Consider the following 18,695-nt stretch of genomic DNA (forward strand, 5'->3'; position numbering starts at 1 on the left):
TTGATGCAACAAGGCAGCCCCACATTATGATACCACCACCACCACCACCACCATGCTTGATAGTCAAGTCGAGGTTCTTACTTCAGAAGGCACATTTGTTATTGTGACCAGAAAGTTCAATTTTTGACTTATCTGTCCAGAGGATATTATTCCAGAAGTCTGGTGGGTCATCCAGGTGCTCTTTGGTGAACCTGAGGTAGGAGCAATATTCTTTCCAGAGAGTAGTGGTTTCTTCCACGCTATCCTATTGTCCTTCCATTTTTTTCCTAAGGGCTGACACATGAACCCTCACATCAGCCACAGCCGATGTTAAGCTGGGGTTCTTTGTGACTTCATGGAGGATTTTCCTGCTTACTCTTAGGGTGATCATCCCTGAGTAGAGTCACTGCAGTCTTTAACCACTGCATTTTTTAGACCGACAGTGGATAGATAGAGCCCCAAATGTTTAGAAATGGTCTTGTAACCCAGTATAGGCATGAATATCATCTACCCGGTTTCAGAGATGCTCTGAAATTTCTTTTCATTGTGACCTCCGATGTCACTAACTTTGATAGTAAACACCAAACTCAAAATCTATTGGATCTTTATTTAGAATAGGTGCCTAAACTCAGTCATACAGGTTTAAATTGTTAATTATGTAAACCTCTGATTCTTAATTTTGCTAAGGAAACTAGGGGTTCACTTATTTTAATTAATTTAAAATTTTGTAAAGCCTGCAGAGGCAGACGTTTTGTTCTAAGTGTGGTATAGCATGCTAAAATAAAAACTTTAGAATACAACAAAATACCTCACAAACACAAATACATAAGAAATAGATTAAACACACACTAATCAAATGTTCTTATAAAGTTTAAACAATGAAAAATGAAAACACCTGTTCAAACAAGAAAGCTCACTTTCTTTTCAGAAGTCAAATAACATTCCTTGAAATGAAGTTTAGCAGGAAGGGTATTCCATGGGAGAGGGACAGCCACCGCAAATCCACTTCTGCGATTCTCTATTAACCAAACTATTTTTATAGATGGTATTGCCAAGAGCACTGCTCCTTGTGATCTTAGAGTGCATGGAAGGGAGTAGACAATGGCAGCAGTGCAAATATATTCTGAACAGCATTATGCAGTGTTTAAAAACTGTTAAGAACCTTAAAACGTACTATTTCAAACACACATATTTTGAATTAGTGTTTTGATTCCTATTTCATATAGTATTGTCTCAAGAAACACAAAATTGTTTCATTTATAGCTTTTTTTATTGCATAAGATTGATTTCAATTAAACAAGGGTAGCATGGTAAGAACTTGTAATTATATTTTGGATTCACAAACTTTCACTTAGCACTGTACATGAAATCTGCAGGCATGGATGTTCCGTGCTTCCACTCAGAAGAGCAATAATTACTAAACCACGAGGTCATCTTTCTTTGTACAGTCAGAAACTGGAGGTTCCACACTATTTTGCAGATACAGGTATTTATCACCACCAAAATCCACAATCTGACCTGCCTAAGTAGAAATAAATGGCAAGTGATGGCTTGCACCCTGCCTTTCCACCAACTTGGTGGCTGTGTTAACTGTGACGCAGGAAAACAAGTAATATTCACGACGTCTGGCCTTCTGCGAGGATTAAAAGCCATGAATGGAGAACGGAGACTGGGCAAGTTCACCAAGTCTAACAGCAGCAGAGATTCAACAAGCTCACGATTACTCTCTAGTTACATACCCAGGCTGTGGTCAAGCAGATTCAGATTGCTTTCTTCCAGATACACACACACACACACTTACACACAGTGTTTTAACTCATCTGAAATCAGCAAAGGGTTTCCAAACTAATCCAACAAAATCAGCAGAATAAGAGAGTACAATTTGTCCTTCCGCTCGAGCCACCAGAAAGGAGAGCTCCCAACCAGGCAATGGGTTCCAATGCATTTAACATTGCACTACACATTTCAACTTGCTTAGTATACATAGTGGGCTTACTTCTGCATTTTTATGAAACCCCTACCTCCATCACACATTTCTAGTTTATGCACATTAAACACTTGCGATAACATTACACTGGTCCCTTAGAAAAATGTGTGTCAAAAATACATCGCAACACAACTCCATATTTTCTAAGGCCAACTTCTCACAAACATTCCCTCAAGTTGTCACTCAGTTTCTCACGCTCTAGTCCTCAAGGCTAGGTTTTCAGGACATCCACAAGGAATATGCATGAGATGGTTCTGCATATTCATTGTAGATCTCCTGAAAACGAGACTTGTTTGTGGCTCTTAAGGACCAGAGCTGGCCACCTCTGCCTTGATACAAGGATCCAGATCGTAAACCAGGGCTTCCCAAACTTGTCCTGGAGACCCCAGAGCCAGTCAGGTTTTCAGGATATCCACAATGAATATGCAACTGATCCCCAGGACAGGTTCAGAAAGCCATATTTTAAAACAATCATACCTTGCAAAAATTAAATGTAATACAGCAGAAGTAAATCTCCACCAACCATAACCACAGTATCTAAAATATATATTTTACAACCCCCCCCCCAAAAAAAATAAAATAAAACCCAGCATTGTGCCATTTATAAAACTCAGTTTTTTCAGAATTAGCTCGATTAGGTCTCTACACCGTAATGTTTTATAAAAACAAATCCTTCGGTTAACATTGAAATTAAAATTGTGGGAGATCAATGCACCAAATAAAACAACTAATACTCCATTTTCCTCGGCTCATGACCATCAAGGATCTGTAGACTCATCTACTGTGCTAAGCAATGCAAACATACTACAGTATCACGGATTTAGATCATGGAGGGAATTCAAAGAGTGACCACTGATGCAATTATGCAGAGCAGGCATTAAGAACATTGAGACTCTTCTCACAGGAAATGAGTATCATTACCAAATTATTTTGTTTTACTTGGTTTAAAATCACAAAACATATCCACATACTGACCTAGCAATCCTGTCAAGGGTATTTCCCTTTCTTGTGATTTGAATTCCCCCTTTCATGGTTCTTTATATAATCATGCGCACATGTTATTTATATTCACTACTGTATTCCACTATGCAGAAACATCACTTGCCTTGCATATCTTCTCTTTTTCTTTCTATAGTTAAGAAAAACCTCAGATTCAATTTGCAATACACAAGGGTCAGTCTTAACATAAAACTATCCTCTGGTTTAGAAGCAACTGGAGGTTGAGCTAAGAAGACCCACTTACCAAGAATGCCATAAACATAAGCTCCTTTATATAAAAAAAAAAAAAATACCTTGCTGCTATCTTTCCCAACAAGTAATTTAATTGTAATTTCCATGAATTCTAAGTAAATGTCCACTGGACTGAAACTGATAAGTGCAGAAGGATAGCCTAAGACTTGAATTAAGCAGCACCAGAACCTACAGGGGTGCAATTTACTTGGCCAAACATGCTTTGAATTTTCCTGAAGTAAGGAGGACACTGCTTCCATTGTATGCAAATCTCTCTAATGCATATTCATTGTGGATATCCTGAAAACCTGGCCTGTTTGTGGCACTCGAGGACTGGAGTTCATCACTGGTCTATAAAAAGGTGGACAGTTGGAATAGAAAGCAATGGAGAGTGACCAAAGAAAGTTCAAAGAGTAGCTCTGTTCAAGAGAGATGGATTTGGCAGCTAAAATTCGATGCAAAAGTGTATATCGTCAAGCATTGTATGAGGACTGAGGTAATGATATGCACTAATCCTGCCTACAAACAAGAACTCAGGGTTATAATGGCTGTCTCAAGGTAAAAAAAGAAATCTGAAAAGGCAGTGGCCAGAATCAGATGAATGCTAGGGTTCATAGGGGGAGAAGCTAGTCACCCTAAACAAAGATGTGCCCAAGTGAACTCGAGCCTGCAGCCTCGCACACAGACTGAGGCAGGCCTAAGCAATACAAAGATGGAGTCTTCAGCCATGTGATCCTGGCAACTTTATATGGGACTGTGAAATCACAAGGAGGAGAAGAGACTGCAGTTCTTCTGTATCAGACATCTGTCTACACCTCTCCTTGTATTAGTCCACTTCAGACACAAACTGATGAGCATGTCTTTGGTAGAAACTCTATATCTAGCCATGAAGCCAGCTATGAAGTGGGTACTGCTCAGCGAATGCCCACTAATAAACTTCACTACCAACAGTGAGAACATTCACATACATCTGGACTCTAAAGATGTCATCAGTATCCCACCAATCCTGTGTCTATAGATGATGGTGATATACAATCAAGATCAACACCGGGATCTTATGGAACTGAATAGGCAATGAAGTTCTGAGCAGAGAAAGACTCTGAACTACAGATTTGCAGCTGCCTTGCCAACAGAAATTGTAGTTGTTGCAGTGTACTACATCTGATAGCCCTGGGGGGAATTCTGCGCTACTGCGGAGGGTAGAATCCCCCCGCACGGAAATTTGGCGCAGAAAATGGCAGGAGACCCCGGCATGCTGCGTACAGAGCATGCGCCGTTCGCAGCAAAGATGAAGGCCCCGGTGCACCATTTACAGCGATGATGAAGGCCCCGGCGCACCACAGAGCGTGCGCCATTTAGGGCAAAGATGAAGACCCCCACGTACCGCGGTACGTGCTCGCTCACGGCATAGAAGGCGGCACCGGTGAGATTGAATGTGTGTCGAGAGGGGTGTGTGCGTGTGAGAGGGGAGGGGGAGCTTGAGTGTGGGTGCCAGAGAGAGGGGGCCCTATATGAGGTGTTTGGGAAGAAGTATGTGAGTATGAAAAAGGGATTGTGTGTATGTGAGGGTGCTAGCCTGTGTGAAGAGATTGTGTATGTGTGAGAGAGAGCCTGTGTGAAGGGATGCATGAGAGAGTCATAGGTAGCCTGTGTGAGGATGTATGCATGAGAAAGGGAGCTTATGTGGGTGTATGCAAGAGAGGGCCCCTGTATGAGAGGATGTGTGCGTGCGAAAGAGTGAGGGAGCCTGTATGAGGGGATGTGTGTGTGCGAGAGAGAGGGACCCTGTATGAGGGGATGTATGTGTGAGAGAGAAAGGGAGCTTGTGTGGGTGTGTATGCAAGAGTGGGACCCTGTATGAGGGGATGTGTGCGTGCGAAAGAGTGAGGGAACCTGTATATGTACTAGAGAGGGGGAGCATGTGTGTGAGAGAGGGAGGGACAGAGAGAGCCTGTGTGAGGGGCAGAGATACTGGCAGGTAGAGGAGTTGGGGGCCTGAGAGGGCAAAGTGGCCAGAGGAATAGGGAAAGCGAGTGGAAGGGACACTTACAGTGAATTTCTAGGGAAATTCTGCTCAAAATATTTAAAAATTCTGCATCTTTAAGTAATTACATTTTAAATTAATACAGAAAAAAGTTATTATTTAGCAATGCATGTAAATTGTGTTATTTTGACCAATATAAAATATGCAGAATTAAGTTATTGGGCGCAGAATTCCCCCAGGAGTAATCTATGAACTAGCAAACTTAAGACCGAGTGCCTTGCCCAGCACAGCCTGCGCCATTAACCACACTTGCCAACTATTCTCTTGCTGGAACTGTGGCAAGCCAAAGTCCTTCATTACCCTGTTCCTGCCAACACACCTCACAGAGACATCTGTGACACCTCTGGGTTCTAGCTTCCTTGAGATTGTGATAACCTGGTCATTTGCCTGCCAGGGTGTTGCTGGATTCCCTCATGCCATGCGACAGGTCCTGGATCTCTACACGACTGTGAACCGCTAAGGGTGAGGTGAACTGGCTCAGTCTTCCAGCTGGGTTAATTAGTTTGGTATTGCATATTTGTCAAGTGCAGGTTGTCTTGGAGATAACACGAGTTTTGCTCATTTTCCACACCAGTGCTTTGTACAGAAAATGCACTGTAGAACAAAAAAAAAAAAAACTATACATGATTTAATATGATAAATAGTTTTACTTTAGCAGCGTAAGTATGATTGATCACTTCACAAAAGGTGTGAGCTTCTTTTCCCTTAAAAACCATTGAATTCATAAAGCAGGTTATCAGTTCAATCACATAACTATCTGTAGTCATAATTCACCCTACAGCTATTACCACTTGGAAAAAAAAGAGGGAAGTTACAATGCTTCCATATAAAAGTCATTAATAAGACTTCATGAGAACAAAGTAATGTCCAGCTGCATTCCCAGGCAGGGCTCCAAAATGTAAATATTGGTGGCCAGCAACATTTTCTAGTCACCATTTTTCTCTCACATCTCCACTCATCCCCCTCCCACACCATTCCCAGGCCTAATTTCCCTGACCCTCTCAAGCTTCTCACCCTTTCCCCACCCCATTCCCAGTCTCCTTTCTTCTTCACTCCATCCTCCCCTCTCTCCTCCCTCTCCCCCACCTCCATTTCATCCTCTCCCCTTTCTTCCCCGACCCGACTCCATTCCCAGGTCTCTCTACCCCTTCCCCACATTGATGCTCAGATCTCTCCTTTCATCCCCCTCTCTGATCCCTAGACCTCTCTCCCTTCCCCACTCCACTGTCCTTTCTACCCCTTCCCCCTCTGCCAAACAATCCCCAGCCCCCCTTCCCAGAACTATTTGATAAGCAGTCCCTCTTTCCCTTCCTAAACAACCCCAAGCCCCCAACCTGCCAGTGAACTTTCCTCCAACTGCCACTACACACCCCTCCCCCCCCCAAAAAAAAGCCTTTATCTAGGTCCCCATCAAGTTCTTACCACCAACTCCACTTTCCTCTGTCGCTTGTTCTGTGTGCCCTTCCCTCAACTCATCAGTGAGAGGAAGAGAGAGTGCCTCCAGCCTTCCTGTGGGTCTATGGGGAAGGAGACCTTCCTTTGGTGCCTCAATCATCCATTGATTATTATTGTCCCTGCTGCAGCAGAGTATAAGGCAAAAACAAGGATGGCTCATCTGCAGCAGTGGGAGCTGCTTCCTGCCCTGGCGCCACCTCGAGGTGCAATCGGGTGACCATAAGTTGGAAGCCTTGCTCCCAGGTCTGGGCCGGCCCTCAGTTCACAGGTCTCTAGCTCAGCAATACAAAAAAAAACATTACATTAGACAAGGGGGTGTTCAACCCTCCAGCCCACGTGACCATCCACCATCTTATGCAGCCTGTGCACAAAATCTAATGGCAATCCAAGGAGCCAGCAGCAGCAGCTCCATATCTGCTGGGGAGGACAGAAAGCTCTTTCCTCCCCCTGTGCTGCCGCTCTCATCCCTTTCTGCATCTTGAAGGCAGCGGAAGTAGGAGGGAACAGCAGCACAAGAGAGATGCACTTCCTGTTTGTGCTTAATGCTTGAAACACAGGAACAGCACAGCCCTGTTTTCAAACTGGCCAGAGGGGAGAGGAGAAAAGAACAAAGGGAAGAAGAACTAGGAAGCAGGGTTTCTAGCATATTAGTTTCTCTCATTTCAGGTAACTAGAACAGTGATTCTAAGGAAACTAGGGGCCAGGTGTGCTAAAGGATTTCTCCCATTGTGAGCCTGATTTAATAAGAAAAATTCTGCCATGGAGTCTATGGAATAAAGGGTTATAAGCCAGGCTCTTTGTGTTACAGGGAAAATGATTAGTGCAGCAATCCCTTGTTAAACAGCAAATCACTTAAAATTTTGCTAGAAAGAGAATGTATATTTTGGGACCTGAATTCAATATACAGCCTGTTAAAACTCATTATAGAAATTTCCTCTTAACGGTGAATCTTTATTTAAAAAATTATTTAAAAAAAAATGTAAACAAGGTGATACAAATCACAAGCAAAGTGTGATAGAAAGAAAAAAAAATGAAGACATAAAAACAATAAGGGGCAAAGCAAAGATGCCAGGGAAGCGGATTCCCCAGTGAGGGTAAGCAAGAAAAACGCTGAAGTAACAAAACATGAAAAGAAGCAAAAACTCAGGTGTGACTAGTAAAACAAAAACCTGTTCTAATCTAATTTATATCCTGTAGGAGGTACTTTTTATTATACAGGAGCATTACAGCTGTTCCTCACTGGATGGCCATAGGAACATATCGCCAGGTTTATAAACGGAAGTCAATGGGAAGAGAGAAACTGATTGACAGAATTTCAATATACTGAAAAAATGACAGGAATGTCTCTCTTCTGTATATCAAAAGATTGCTGTACATAGAAGGTCCTTAGTCCTCTGAATGTCTACCCCAGCCTGTGGCCCTTTTGCTGCTCAGCTTGGTCTTGGAAGATGACGTAACTGTAGAAGGAGGAGAATCTGTTTTGGAATTCATTCCTTCAATATGAACAAACATGCACTTACTTTTCGTTTACTTCTTTCCATACGTGGGTTGAATCCCACGTAATCCACTGCTAAAAGGGTGACTGCCAATGCCAGAGCATGAGCTGAAATCTTTCAACATCAAGAGCATTTTCAGCAGGAGGAAGAGCTGCCCAGCAGCTAACAGTAGAGTGACCATGGAAGGTCAGGGGTGAGCTTAAGTGATACAATCTCTATTGCAAATTCACTGACCAAAAAGGTTTGTGTGGGTGTCAACTTTAAATTTAAAATGCTCAAAATGTACGCACATTCTAAATTCTTCAATAATTGGGAGTATAAGTAAATTATCAAGAAATAAAATCATGCTAAAAAATGTTTCACATTTTATTTATAATCTACATTTATCATTGCTACCAGAGGCCAGTTGCAGTTTACAAAAAACAAAAAAATGAAGTTATTCAAACTACAGTTAAAATAAACCCAAATTAAAAATCATTGTTCTACTACATAATATTATCTCCTCAACCACACACACACTCAAAACTATCTGCCATATGTCTTAAGCGATATGCATCAACCTGCTGAAACAGCCAGGCTTTCACAGCTTTATACAAGATCAAATCACTTTGAAGCCAGATCTTACACGGCAAACCATTCCACAATGGAAAATGCCCTACCAAGTGTATACTGCAGCGGGGCCACTTGTTTGGTAGGAAGGACCAAAGTACATATTTATCCTAAATTTACAATCCTAAATTATAATCTCCAAAACACTGAGCAGCTAGACTAATACACAGAAAACTCTTATGAATCACAATGATTAATGGCAAAATACACATCAGTGGCTTGTAACTAAATATTCATCTTTAACATCCTATATAAAAATATTCCGAAGGAATGTTACAGAATTTCAAGACAACTTAAAACATATTACCAAGGAAACTGAAGTATTAATTCAAAAAAGATATTTCTTTTCCTTGGTTTATAAAGGTCTAATTCAAACTTTTCTGCCAGGTGCATAATTCTAGCACAGCAGGGTTTTTCCAGTGCACAGAGCATCTTGACGTGTGCAATCTGACACATAAGTGGAAGTGGGAATTTGACTAAACAGTATAGGCATATTTTAAAAGTGCAATTTTTAAAAATATCAAAATATTTGGAATACATTTTCCTGATAACTATTATACAAAAATAAAAATCATTCCAATGAATACTGCTGCTTGTAATGTAACATCTCCCAACAAATAGCTGCAACAAAATATTCCCCCCAAAACTCTTCTCTCTGAATATGGCCTATAAAGTTTTCATACCATTACCTGGACTAATAGAAGACTTATCCAAAAATTGTATGACATGAGCTTTGGGGACCCTAAATGTCATCTAAAAAGTGAACTATATGATCTGGAAAATGCATGTTTGTTCAATAAAAAGGTACCATGACTTTCCTCAGAACCAACACTTGTACATGATGAGAAATGCCATGCTGGGTCAGTCCAATGTCCACTGAGCCCAGCATCCTGCCTGGAGAATCAATAAACCTATGTTGTCCTAATAAGAATACTAAATCCTAAGTACAAAGTAAAAATACTACTGTACCTGAACCTGAGTTACCAATGAAAAGGCGTGAGCTAAATACACAAAACAAAGCTTTGAACATTTGCTTTTCTACTTAGACCTAAAACCACTCACTGAAATGTAGCAGACCACGTCTGCGATCATGTGGCTCAAACAGGTCTGCCCATCCATACCTGTTTTACTATGCTGCCAGACTATTTATCTCTGGGTTCCTCCTGCCTTTCCCTTTCTGTTTGTCCCAAGCAAGTTGACCAGTCATTGTTTTAGCTCCTACCACCTCTGTGGGAAATCTCAGAAATATCCTGGTAGATCACCCATCAGGGAAGTAACCAGTTAGATTTGCACCGATGTTCAAAGGTATGACAGCAGCACTTATTTTCCTAGGAAGGAAGACTAGAAAAGTTATTCTATTCTGCTTGAGGAGCAAGTAAAGTAGCCAGGATTTTCGGGAACAGTTCAAAATATTTCTGCCCCCTTAGAAAAACAATTGTCAGTAGGCAGAGGAAGATTTCCCTTCAAAATACACCACTCCAGCATTAAAATGAAACACCACAAACGGCCATAGCTGAATATCCCGATTTACAGATTGGAATTTGAAAAGATAGATACCCCGTGGAAAGTAAAAGCTTTTTACAAATAAAGTGATTTTTATTTTTCGCAAATACATAAAAATCAAGCATCAGATAGCATAATGCAACCCTGCAGCGTAGCCAACTAACCAATGGCAAGGTAACTAGCAATGGCCAATGACGTCACAATGTGCTCCCGATTCAAAGTATGGATTTCTATTTTAAAAGCAAAAAATGTGGATGGGATTGTTTTTTGCTTCGCTAACTCGGAGCAGTGTGTAGAAATCATTCCGCACACACCCTGCTGTGCATAATTGCCTTCACATCTTATGCATCTGAGCTTCTTGCCATTATATAAGCTCAAGTGATTTTTCAAGTACTAGCCCATTCTGAAAGCACATATGTTCTGTTTAACAGGCTCCACCCATCTACCTTTTCCATAGCCAAGGTGTACAATAAAAGAAAAGTGTCACAGTACACGACCTTACCTTGCAAACTATAAATAATATTTCAAAGATTTATTCTACCAGAGACCGCTGCCACTTTTTATAATTACTAACTTGCAACCAAAACAGGGACAAACGACAAGCATACACGAAAGAGAGCACAAGGGAGGAGACAGGCCAGAAATAGGGCAGGTTCTGGAAGACAACAGGCAAGAGCAACTGGGCTAAGAGATCCTTATCGTCCCACAACGACGTTGCTTTTAGGTGAAAAATATGCCTTCCGCGATATTCCCTGAAGTGATCCTGTGTGTGTAAATGTGTATGAACATACAATCACACCCCCGCCGAAAGCTTCGATTCATTCAGAAATACGGTAAGAGCAAGGAGCGCCTGGTGGCCGATGGCGTTGCCTAACTTTAGTTTCCGGATTGTGGCTAGGGTTCCTCCTCCCCGAGAGTCGGGGCTGCGCCGAGCTCTTTGCACATCCTCCCCCCGGCTTGGCATTGTTCGAGCCGGAGACATAAGACCGAATCACCTCCGACAGGCTAAGGGGAGCAGCGCTGATCGCCGGGAGGGTGACGGGGCTCCCGCACCTCTGATCCACCTTAGGAAAAAAAAAAAAAAAAAAAAAGCCCAACACAGAGCGCACAGGCGGCCGCAAAATGGGTGTGAACGGCCTCGCCGACCACAGCCTGAACCTAACAAAAGCCTTCCCCGCCACCACACCTGCAGCCTTCCCCGGGGGTCAACGCGCACGGAAGCGGGCTCCGATCTCCCGGCAGGTCCCCCACCACCTCCCCTCTGCCAACGCCAGAGGCAGCAGCGGAGCCGCCCCACGGCCGAGAAGGGCGAGCGGCGCTATTCATTTACCCAGGCAACGAGGCACAATGCCCACAACAAGCGGGAGGGAGGGTCACCGAGCAGCACTCACCCACAGCTCCGATCCCCAGTTCATGGCTGCCCGAAGCTCCCGCCGGGGAGGGGGCTACTGCTAACTAGCGGCGGTGAGAGCGACAAAATCCCGCTGGGCTGCACGCACGACCGGACTCTGAGCTTCCCTTTCGGCTCCTTCCTCGTCCGCTCCTATGCCGCCCAACTCCTGCTCGCTCCCTCTCTCGCGCAGCTCCTCCCCCTTCCCTCCCCTGTTGCCCAGCTCCAGCTCCTCCCGCCCAACTTCTCTACCGCCCTAACTGCTCCCAGAGTCTGTGCCCGGGCTGCCGAGGAGGAGCTTGGGATATTGGAGGATTGGAGAGGGGGGAGGGGGCGTCGCGGTTCTAGGGCGGTGCTGGGGGGGGGGGGAGGAGGGGTCAGTGGCGCCCCCGTGAGGAGCTGACGCGTTACTACGGCAACCTTGAGAGAAGGAGTCGGAGGGGGCGGGGCCGCGCTGCGGATGCTTCTGAAGTAGCTGCCTTGCATTTCTCATCGCAGCGTCTTGGGGAAGTAAACGCGATGCTGGACTATAACTCCGCCCCCCCCCCCCCCCCACTAAGCACTTCGTTGTTACCTTCCAGGTCACCGTTGGTGTTGTGGATGCCATGTACAGGGCAAGGCGTCATGAGCCCTAACTGTTTTATCATGGGCAGTCTGCGATATTTATATTTATTGTGCAGGTTTTTTTTTTCCCTGTGACCTATTCTGTGTAATATTAATCGGGGGTTAAGCACCTTTGGGTTGCGAATAAAGCCAAGGAAATGGAAACAGCAGGACGTTCTGAACAATTGTATTATGAACGAGTGAAAACGTACTTAGAGGTCTAAATGTTTTCTGTTATTTATGTTTATATGAAAAATGCTTACTTCATAAGCAATTTAGGATTTTGGCGCCCCTAGGTACTGTTGATGTTGATGTTGTGGGCCCCTGTCATCTCCCTCTTCCCTCCTCCCCCAAGGTTGGAAAATAGGGGGCAGAAGGTCTAAGGCTCAGTTCCCTCTAGTGTCCTGTGGCACCTCAGGATAGATCCTATGGCAACATTTTCAAGATTCTGAAGCAAATTGGCAAACATTTTCATCTTTTATATTACATTATGAAACTAAAGTAGTTTTACACTATATTTATTAGTATAATTTATATTATTTTTATTGGAAGGCAGCAAATCTTCAGCCAGCCTCCTGCTCCCCCCTTTCTCGGTTTCTGCTGCTAGTCATACCTGGGAACTTTTGATTTTTGGTCACTCTAATCAGCAGCAGATTCCCAATGAAGACCGGCCCGGGGATTCGCTGCCCAGGCCAGCCCAGGAGATACCACGTGACTAGCGAGACCGGCCCACCAGGGGATGCCCGATCCCCCGATAGGCCAATCCGCCCCTGCCCTGAGATTACTGTGGATTGGGGGGGGGGGGGGAAAGCAGGAGATCTTTCTCCTTCTTTGCTCTCACACAAGTTCTTTCATGCTCAGAAATGCACTTATGTACTCATAGATGCTCTCATACTTGCTCTCTCATACAGACATATGTTCTCACCCACACACCTGCACCCATACTTGCTCTTTCACACACACAACAAATGCTCTCTCCTACATACACATTTTCTCAGCTACCCGCATAGATGCTCTCTCTCACATACACACATATGCTGTCTCGTACATATACATTTTCTCAGGCACACACATAGATGCGCTCACACATACACAGCTGCTCTGCTTGCCTTTGCTGCTGGAGGGATGGGATCCACCAGCGGTACTCGAGGCCTGCTTTCTTCCTTTTCACCCGGAGTTTTCAGGTGTTGACCCGGAGACCCGGCAATTCGTTCAGAATTCCAGAGTTTCCAGGCCAAATCCGGAGAGTTCTCAAGATAATGGTTATAGTGAATACGTATTTTGCTATATAGAAAATTGTGTAGGCTTAATATCTGTATAAAGCTTTCAAAGCTTTATGAAACAACAGCAAATTGTTCTTAAGGTGGAGCTTGGAAAGGAAGACCATAAAAATGGGGCCGCACAGGTAAAAGCCTGAGGGCTAGGACAAACCCATTCATAAATCTTTTGGAGAGGGTATATACAAATTAACACTTTTTTAAATTTCAAACTATGAACAGGAATGTAGGAAAATAGTCTATCCTGCAAATAACTAGGACCCACACCCTGCAAGTTTTTTAGACAATGGGAAACAAGCGAAGATTGACCAAGCATGCTGCAGATTTTGTACTTACTGCAGAGAAGAAAGATTACTAGCAGGAAGACCCAGCTCCAAAAAGTTGCAGTAATTCTCCTTTGATAAACCATCAACTACACAACTAAATGTAGTTGAGAACCTGTAAGAAAACGAAGGGTGCCCCATGCATTCCTCAACAATATAATAATATGCACTTCAAGAATCAGTTTGGGATCTAAAATAACTTCCAAACTTCTAACAGATGACTTTATTGACAGGAGAGCTCTGTCCAAAAAAAGATAAGCACTTAAAGATGGGGGTGAGAAATAAACAAAAATAACACCTCTGTCTTCTCAGTGTTAAGAGAGAGCCTATTCGATTGCTATCAGCAATCAATTTCTGAAAGGCAGTTATTCACATTTACAATGAAATGATAATTATCACCAGAACAAGAAAAATACAATTGTAAGTCTTTAGCGTAACAGCAAAAACTTAAGACCAAACAATCTGGTAATTTTCAAAAGCAGAGACAAAATAGCTCTTTGGGGATATCGAAAATGAAATCATAAGGATCAGATGTCAAATTATTCCAGATGATGGACTAAGAGAGCCCTGCCAAACAGAAAGGAGCAAAACTATTACACTGCACTGCCTCAGACACCAGTGTCATGCAATTTAGATAACATACTATCAAGATCAGTGGTGTTGGAAGAGGCTGAATGATCCAAAAGAATCAACAGAGATTCACCCCAGTCTAGGCTCAGACTCAAATCATCCACCAAGGCCAAAAAAACAGTTTCAGTGCTGAGCTCTCCCTGAAATCCCAATTGAAAAGAATCAAGGCAATCGTTATCATATTTAAAAAAAAGTTTCCAGTTGCCCCAAAATAGCCCGCTCAATTCATTTTGACAAGAAAGACAAATTGGCTACAGACTGTTAGTTTCCCTCCACAGAGGGGTCCAAAGAGAATATTTGTAATAATAGCTTCACCAATGCATACTTACAAACATAGAAATGACTGCAGAAAAGGACCAAATGTTCCATCCAGTCTTCCCAGTAAGCTTATTGTGGTATCTGCTGTGTCGTGTAGGTTACCCCATGCTTATCAGTTTCCCACACAAAAAAATCAGGGCCCTTGTTGATTGCTGTTTTAATCCAGTTCCCCTTATGCCTTGCTGTTGAAACAGAGAGCTATGTTTGAGTTGCATCAAAATATCAGTCTAATTGGTTAAGAGTAGTAACAGCCAAATCAACAAGTTACCCTATACTTGTTTCAGGGCCCTTGTTGGTTGCAGTACAAATCCAATTCCCCTTTTCACCCTGCCGTTGAAGCAGAGAGCAATGATGGAGTTACATCACCAGTATGAAGGCTTATTTGTTAAGGGTAGTAACCGCCGCACCAGCAAGTTACTTCATGCACTCTTTTCTTCATTTCCATCCTTTAGCCTTTAGGGATCCACGGTATTTATCCCATGCCCTTTTGAATTCTTTCCCTGTTTTGCTTTTCACCACCTCCTCCAGTAGGGCATTCCAGGCATCCACCACCCTCTCCATGAAGAAATATTTTCTGATGGCTCTGAGACGTCCTCCCTGATGTTTCATTTCGTGACCCCCTAGTTCTACTGAATTCTTTACAACGGAAAAGGTTTGATGTTTGTAGATCATTAAAACCTTTCAGGTATCTGAAGGACTGTATCATATCACCCCTGCTCCTCCTTTCTCCAGGGTGTACATATTTAGATTCTTCAGTCTCTCCTCATAAGTCATTCGATGAAGACATCCACCTTTTTGGTCGCCCTTCTCTGGACCGCCTCCATCCTGTCTCTATCCCTTTTGAGATGAGGGCTCCAGAACTGAACACAGTACTCCAGGTGAGGCCTCACCAAGGACTTGTCCAAGGACATCACCACCTCCATTTTCTTACTGGTTATTCCTCTTTCTGTACAGCCCAACGTTCTTCTGGCTTTAGCTATCGCCTTGTCACATTGCTTCGCCATCTTCAGATTGCCAGAGACTATCACCCCAAGATCCAGCTTTTGGTCTGTGCACATCAGCCTTTCCTGCCCCCCCCCCCCCCCCCCCCCCAATCTCATACAGATCTTTGGATTACTGCATCCCAAATGCATGACTCTACACTTCTTCATATTGAACCCCAGCCACCAAATCTTCGACCATTCTTCAAACTTTCGTAAATCACTTTTCATTCTTTCTACTTCTTCAGGTGTGTCCACTCTGTTGCAGATCTTGGTATCATCCACAAATAGACAAATTTTACCTTTTATCCCTTCCAAAATGTCACTCACAAAGATATTGAACGGAACCGGCCCCAATACCGATCCCTGTGGCACTCCACTTAACATGGCTCTGTCTTCAGAGTAGGTTCCATTTACCATTACACACTGTCTCCTATCAGTCAACCAGTTTGCAGTCCACTCCACCACCATGGCACTCATTCCGAAGCTTCTCATTTTGTTCACAAGCCTCCTATGTGGGATGGTATCAAAGCTTTGCTGAAATCCAAATAGATTATGTATCCCAGCCAAACTATATTAGACAAACAAGCCCTGGGGTGGGTGGGTAGAGGGGTAGGGTAGGAGGGATTTAAAGAGTTGATATTAGCTACTATAATTTTAGCTTACATGGAGTTATAGGGATTTTGTCAGATCCTCTGATTACTTAAGTGAGAACTGCCGATCACAACATAAAGAGTGAGAAGCCTAGAACAAACAATATAAATAATAATTCACACTTTCTCCCCTTCAGTGCTGCAGTCTGAGCAATCTTCTCAAAGATACACCAACAATGCAAATGTACAAAACATTTTTGCTATATTTCAGAAATTTAAGGCAGTAATATATACTTAGCTTGGATCCCTTCTGGACAGGAAATAACCTGAAAAGAGACTGGCACTTGCCCCTGCTATTTACAAGACTATCTGGCTGCTATTGATTAGGATCAGCCTCACCCCAAGAAAAGCAGCCTACTGTTAGGGGAGGAGTTTTATTTTTTTGCCTCTTTTCCGCTGCTAACAATCAATGTCAATAATTCAGCAGACTAAGATTTATGATGGAGGTTAACAATGGCACCAAGTATTCTTGAGAAGCCTCAACCAAAGCTGAAGGACAAGAGTCACGTGAGTAAGTAGTTGGGCAAAAGGCCCTCAACAACCCCAAAACATCTATCACAAGCTGTTTAAAATTAAGCCAACACCCAGGAGAGGTAATAGTCACATCTAACTTACCACCAGAAAAAGAGCTGTTAGTGTCCAGATCTTTACGATTCTATCATTAAAATAATGTTCAAAATCCTTCACAGGATATGTGGAAAGAGAGGGAAACCTGCTTGACCCATTAGCCAGCATTCTGTCAGCTACAAAAAGTTCCTTGGATTGATTTGTAGCAAAATCAATCTTGGCTTGAAAATAAACCAACTTTTCTTTCAACATGCTGCTTTCCAAATCCCACTGTGAGAGGCAAAATTAAGCTTATCCACCTCAGACTTGTGAAGATCTATGGGCAGTTCTTGTCTCCTGCCAGCAGGGGCCCTCAGTGGGTCTTTCATCCTTGATGCTTAGTCATCAGCTCTATGGCTTGGAAGTCTTGCTGGTGGTTATGTTTGATGCTGCCTCACAGTTATAAGCTAGTGGGTACCTTGCCTTAACTTTGAACAGTAGTGGCCAGCTATGGTCTTTGAGAGCCATAAACAGGCCAGGTTTTCATATCATCCACAATGAATATGCATAAGATAGATTTGCATGCACTGTCTCCATTATTTGCAAATCTATCTCATGCATCTTCATCTTGGATATCCTGAAAACCTGGCCTATTCATGGCTCTTGAGACTGGAGTTGGCCAACTTAGAACATAAGAGTTGCCATACTGGGTCAGACCGAGGGTCCATCAAGCCTAGTATCCTGTTTCCAACAGTGGCCAATTCAGGTCACAAGTACCTGGCAAGATCTCAAAACAGTAGATAAAGCTCATGCTCCTAATACCTAGGGATAAATAGTGGCTTTTCCTAAGTCCACCTCGTTAATAACAGTTTATGGACTTCTCCAGGAACTTGTACAAACCTTTTTTTTAATCTCAGCTATGCTAACTGCCATTACCACATCCTCCAACAATTAATTCCAAAGATTAATTGTGCATTGAATGAAAAATAATTTTTCTATGATTTGTTTTAAATGTGCTACTTACTAACTTCATGGAGTATCCCCTATTCTTTGTATTTAAAAAAAAAAAAAAACCAGTTCTATTCCATGTATGATTTTATAGACCTCTATCATATCTCCGCCCCCCCCCCCCCCGCCCCAACCATCTCTTCTCCAAGCTGAACAGCCCTAACCTCTTTAGCCTTTCCTTGTAGGGTGTTGTTTCATCCCCTTTATCATTTTGGTAACCCTTCTGTACCTTTTCTAATTCTGCTATATCTTTTTTGAGATACAGTGACCAGAACTGCATACAAGATGTATCGCACCATGGAGCGATATAGAGGCAATAGGATATTCTCTGTTTTATTCTCCATTCCTGTCCTAATAATTCATATCATTCTGTTTGCTTTCTTGGCTGCTGCCGCAGAGGATTGCAACATATCCACAATGACACATAGATCCTTTTCCTGGGTGCTGACTCCCAATTTGGAATATGACATTTTATAGCTATAATTTAGATTTCTCTTCCCTAAGTGCATCACTTTGCACTTATTCACATTAAATGTCATCTGCTATTTGTGTGCTCTGTCTCCCAGTCTTGCAAGGTCCTCCTGCAATTTCTCACAATCCACTTGTGCTTTCACTATTTGGAATTATGAAGTGCCATCTGCAAATTTGTTCACCTCACTCCTCT

The 18,695-nt window shown here is 42.9% G+C and overlaps 1 protein-coding gene across 2 annotated transcripts in view; it reads right to left on the reverse strand.

Moving 5' to 3' along the window:
• The window catches only part of FNBP1L (formin binding protein 1 like), a 194,076-nt gene extending 182,159 nt beyond the window's left edge, over positions 1-11,917 (reverse strand). For both annotated transcript variants that reach the window (XM_029618045.1, XM_029618044.1), the window contains exon 1: positions 11,695-11,917. In XM_029618045.1, coding sequence (XP_029473905.1) covers positions 11,695-11,718 — 24 coding nt within the window. In that variant the 5' untranslated portion in view covers positions 11,719-11,917. The remainder of the gene's footprint in view (positions 1-11,694) is intronic.
• Between the last annotated feature and the right edge of the window lie 6,778 nt (positions 11,918-18,695).

This window comes from Rhinatrema bivittatum, chromosome 10 (assembly GCF_901001135.1).
Source record: "Rhinatrema bivittatum chromosome 10, aRhiBiv1.1, whole genome shotgun sequence".
In the NCBI taxonomy this organism is placed as follows: domain Eukaryota; kingdom Metazoa; phylum Chordata; class Amphibia; order Gymnophiona; family Rhinatrematidae; genus Rhinatrema; species Rhinatrema bivittatum.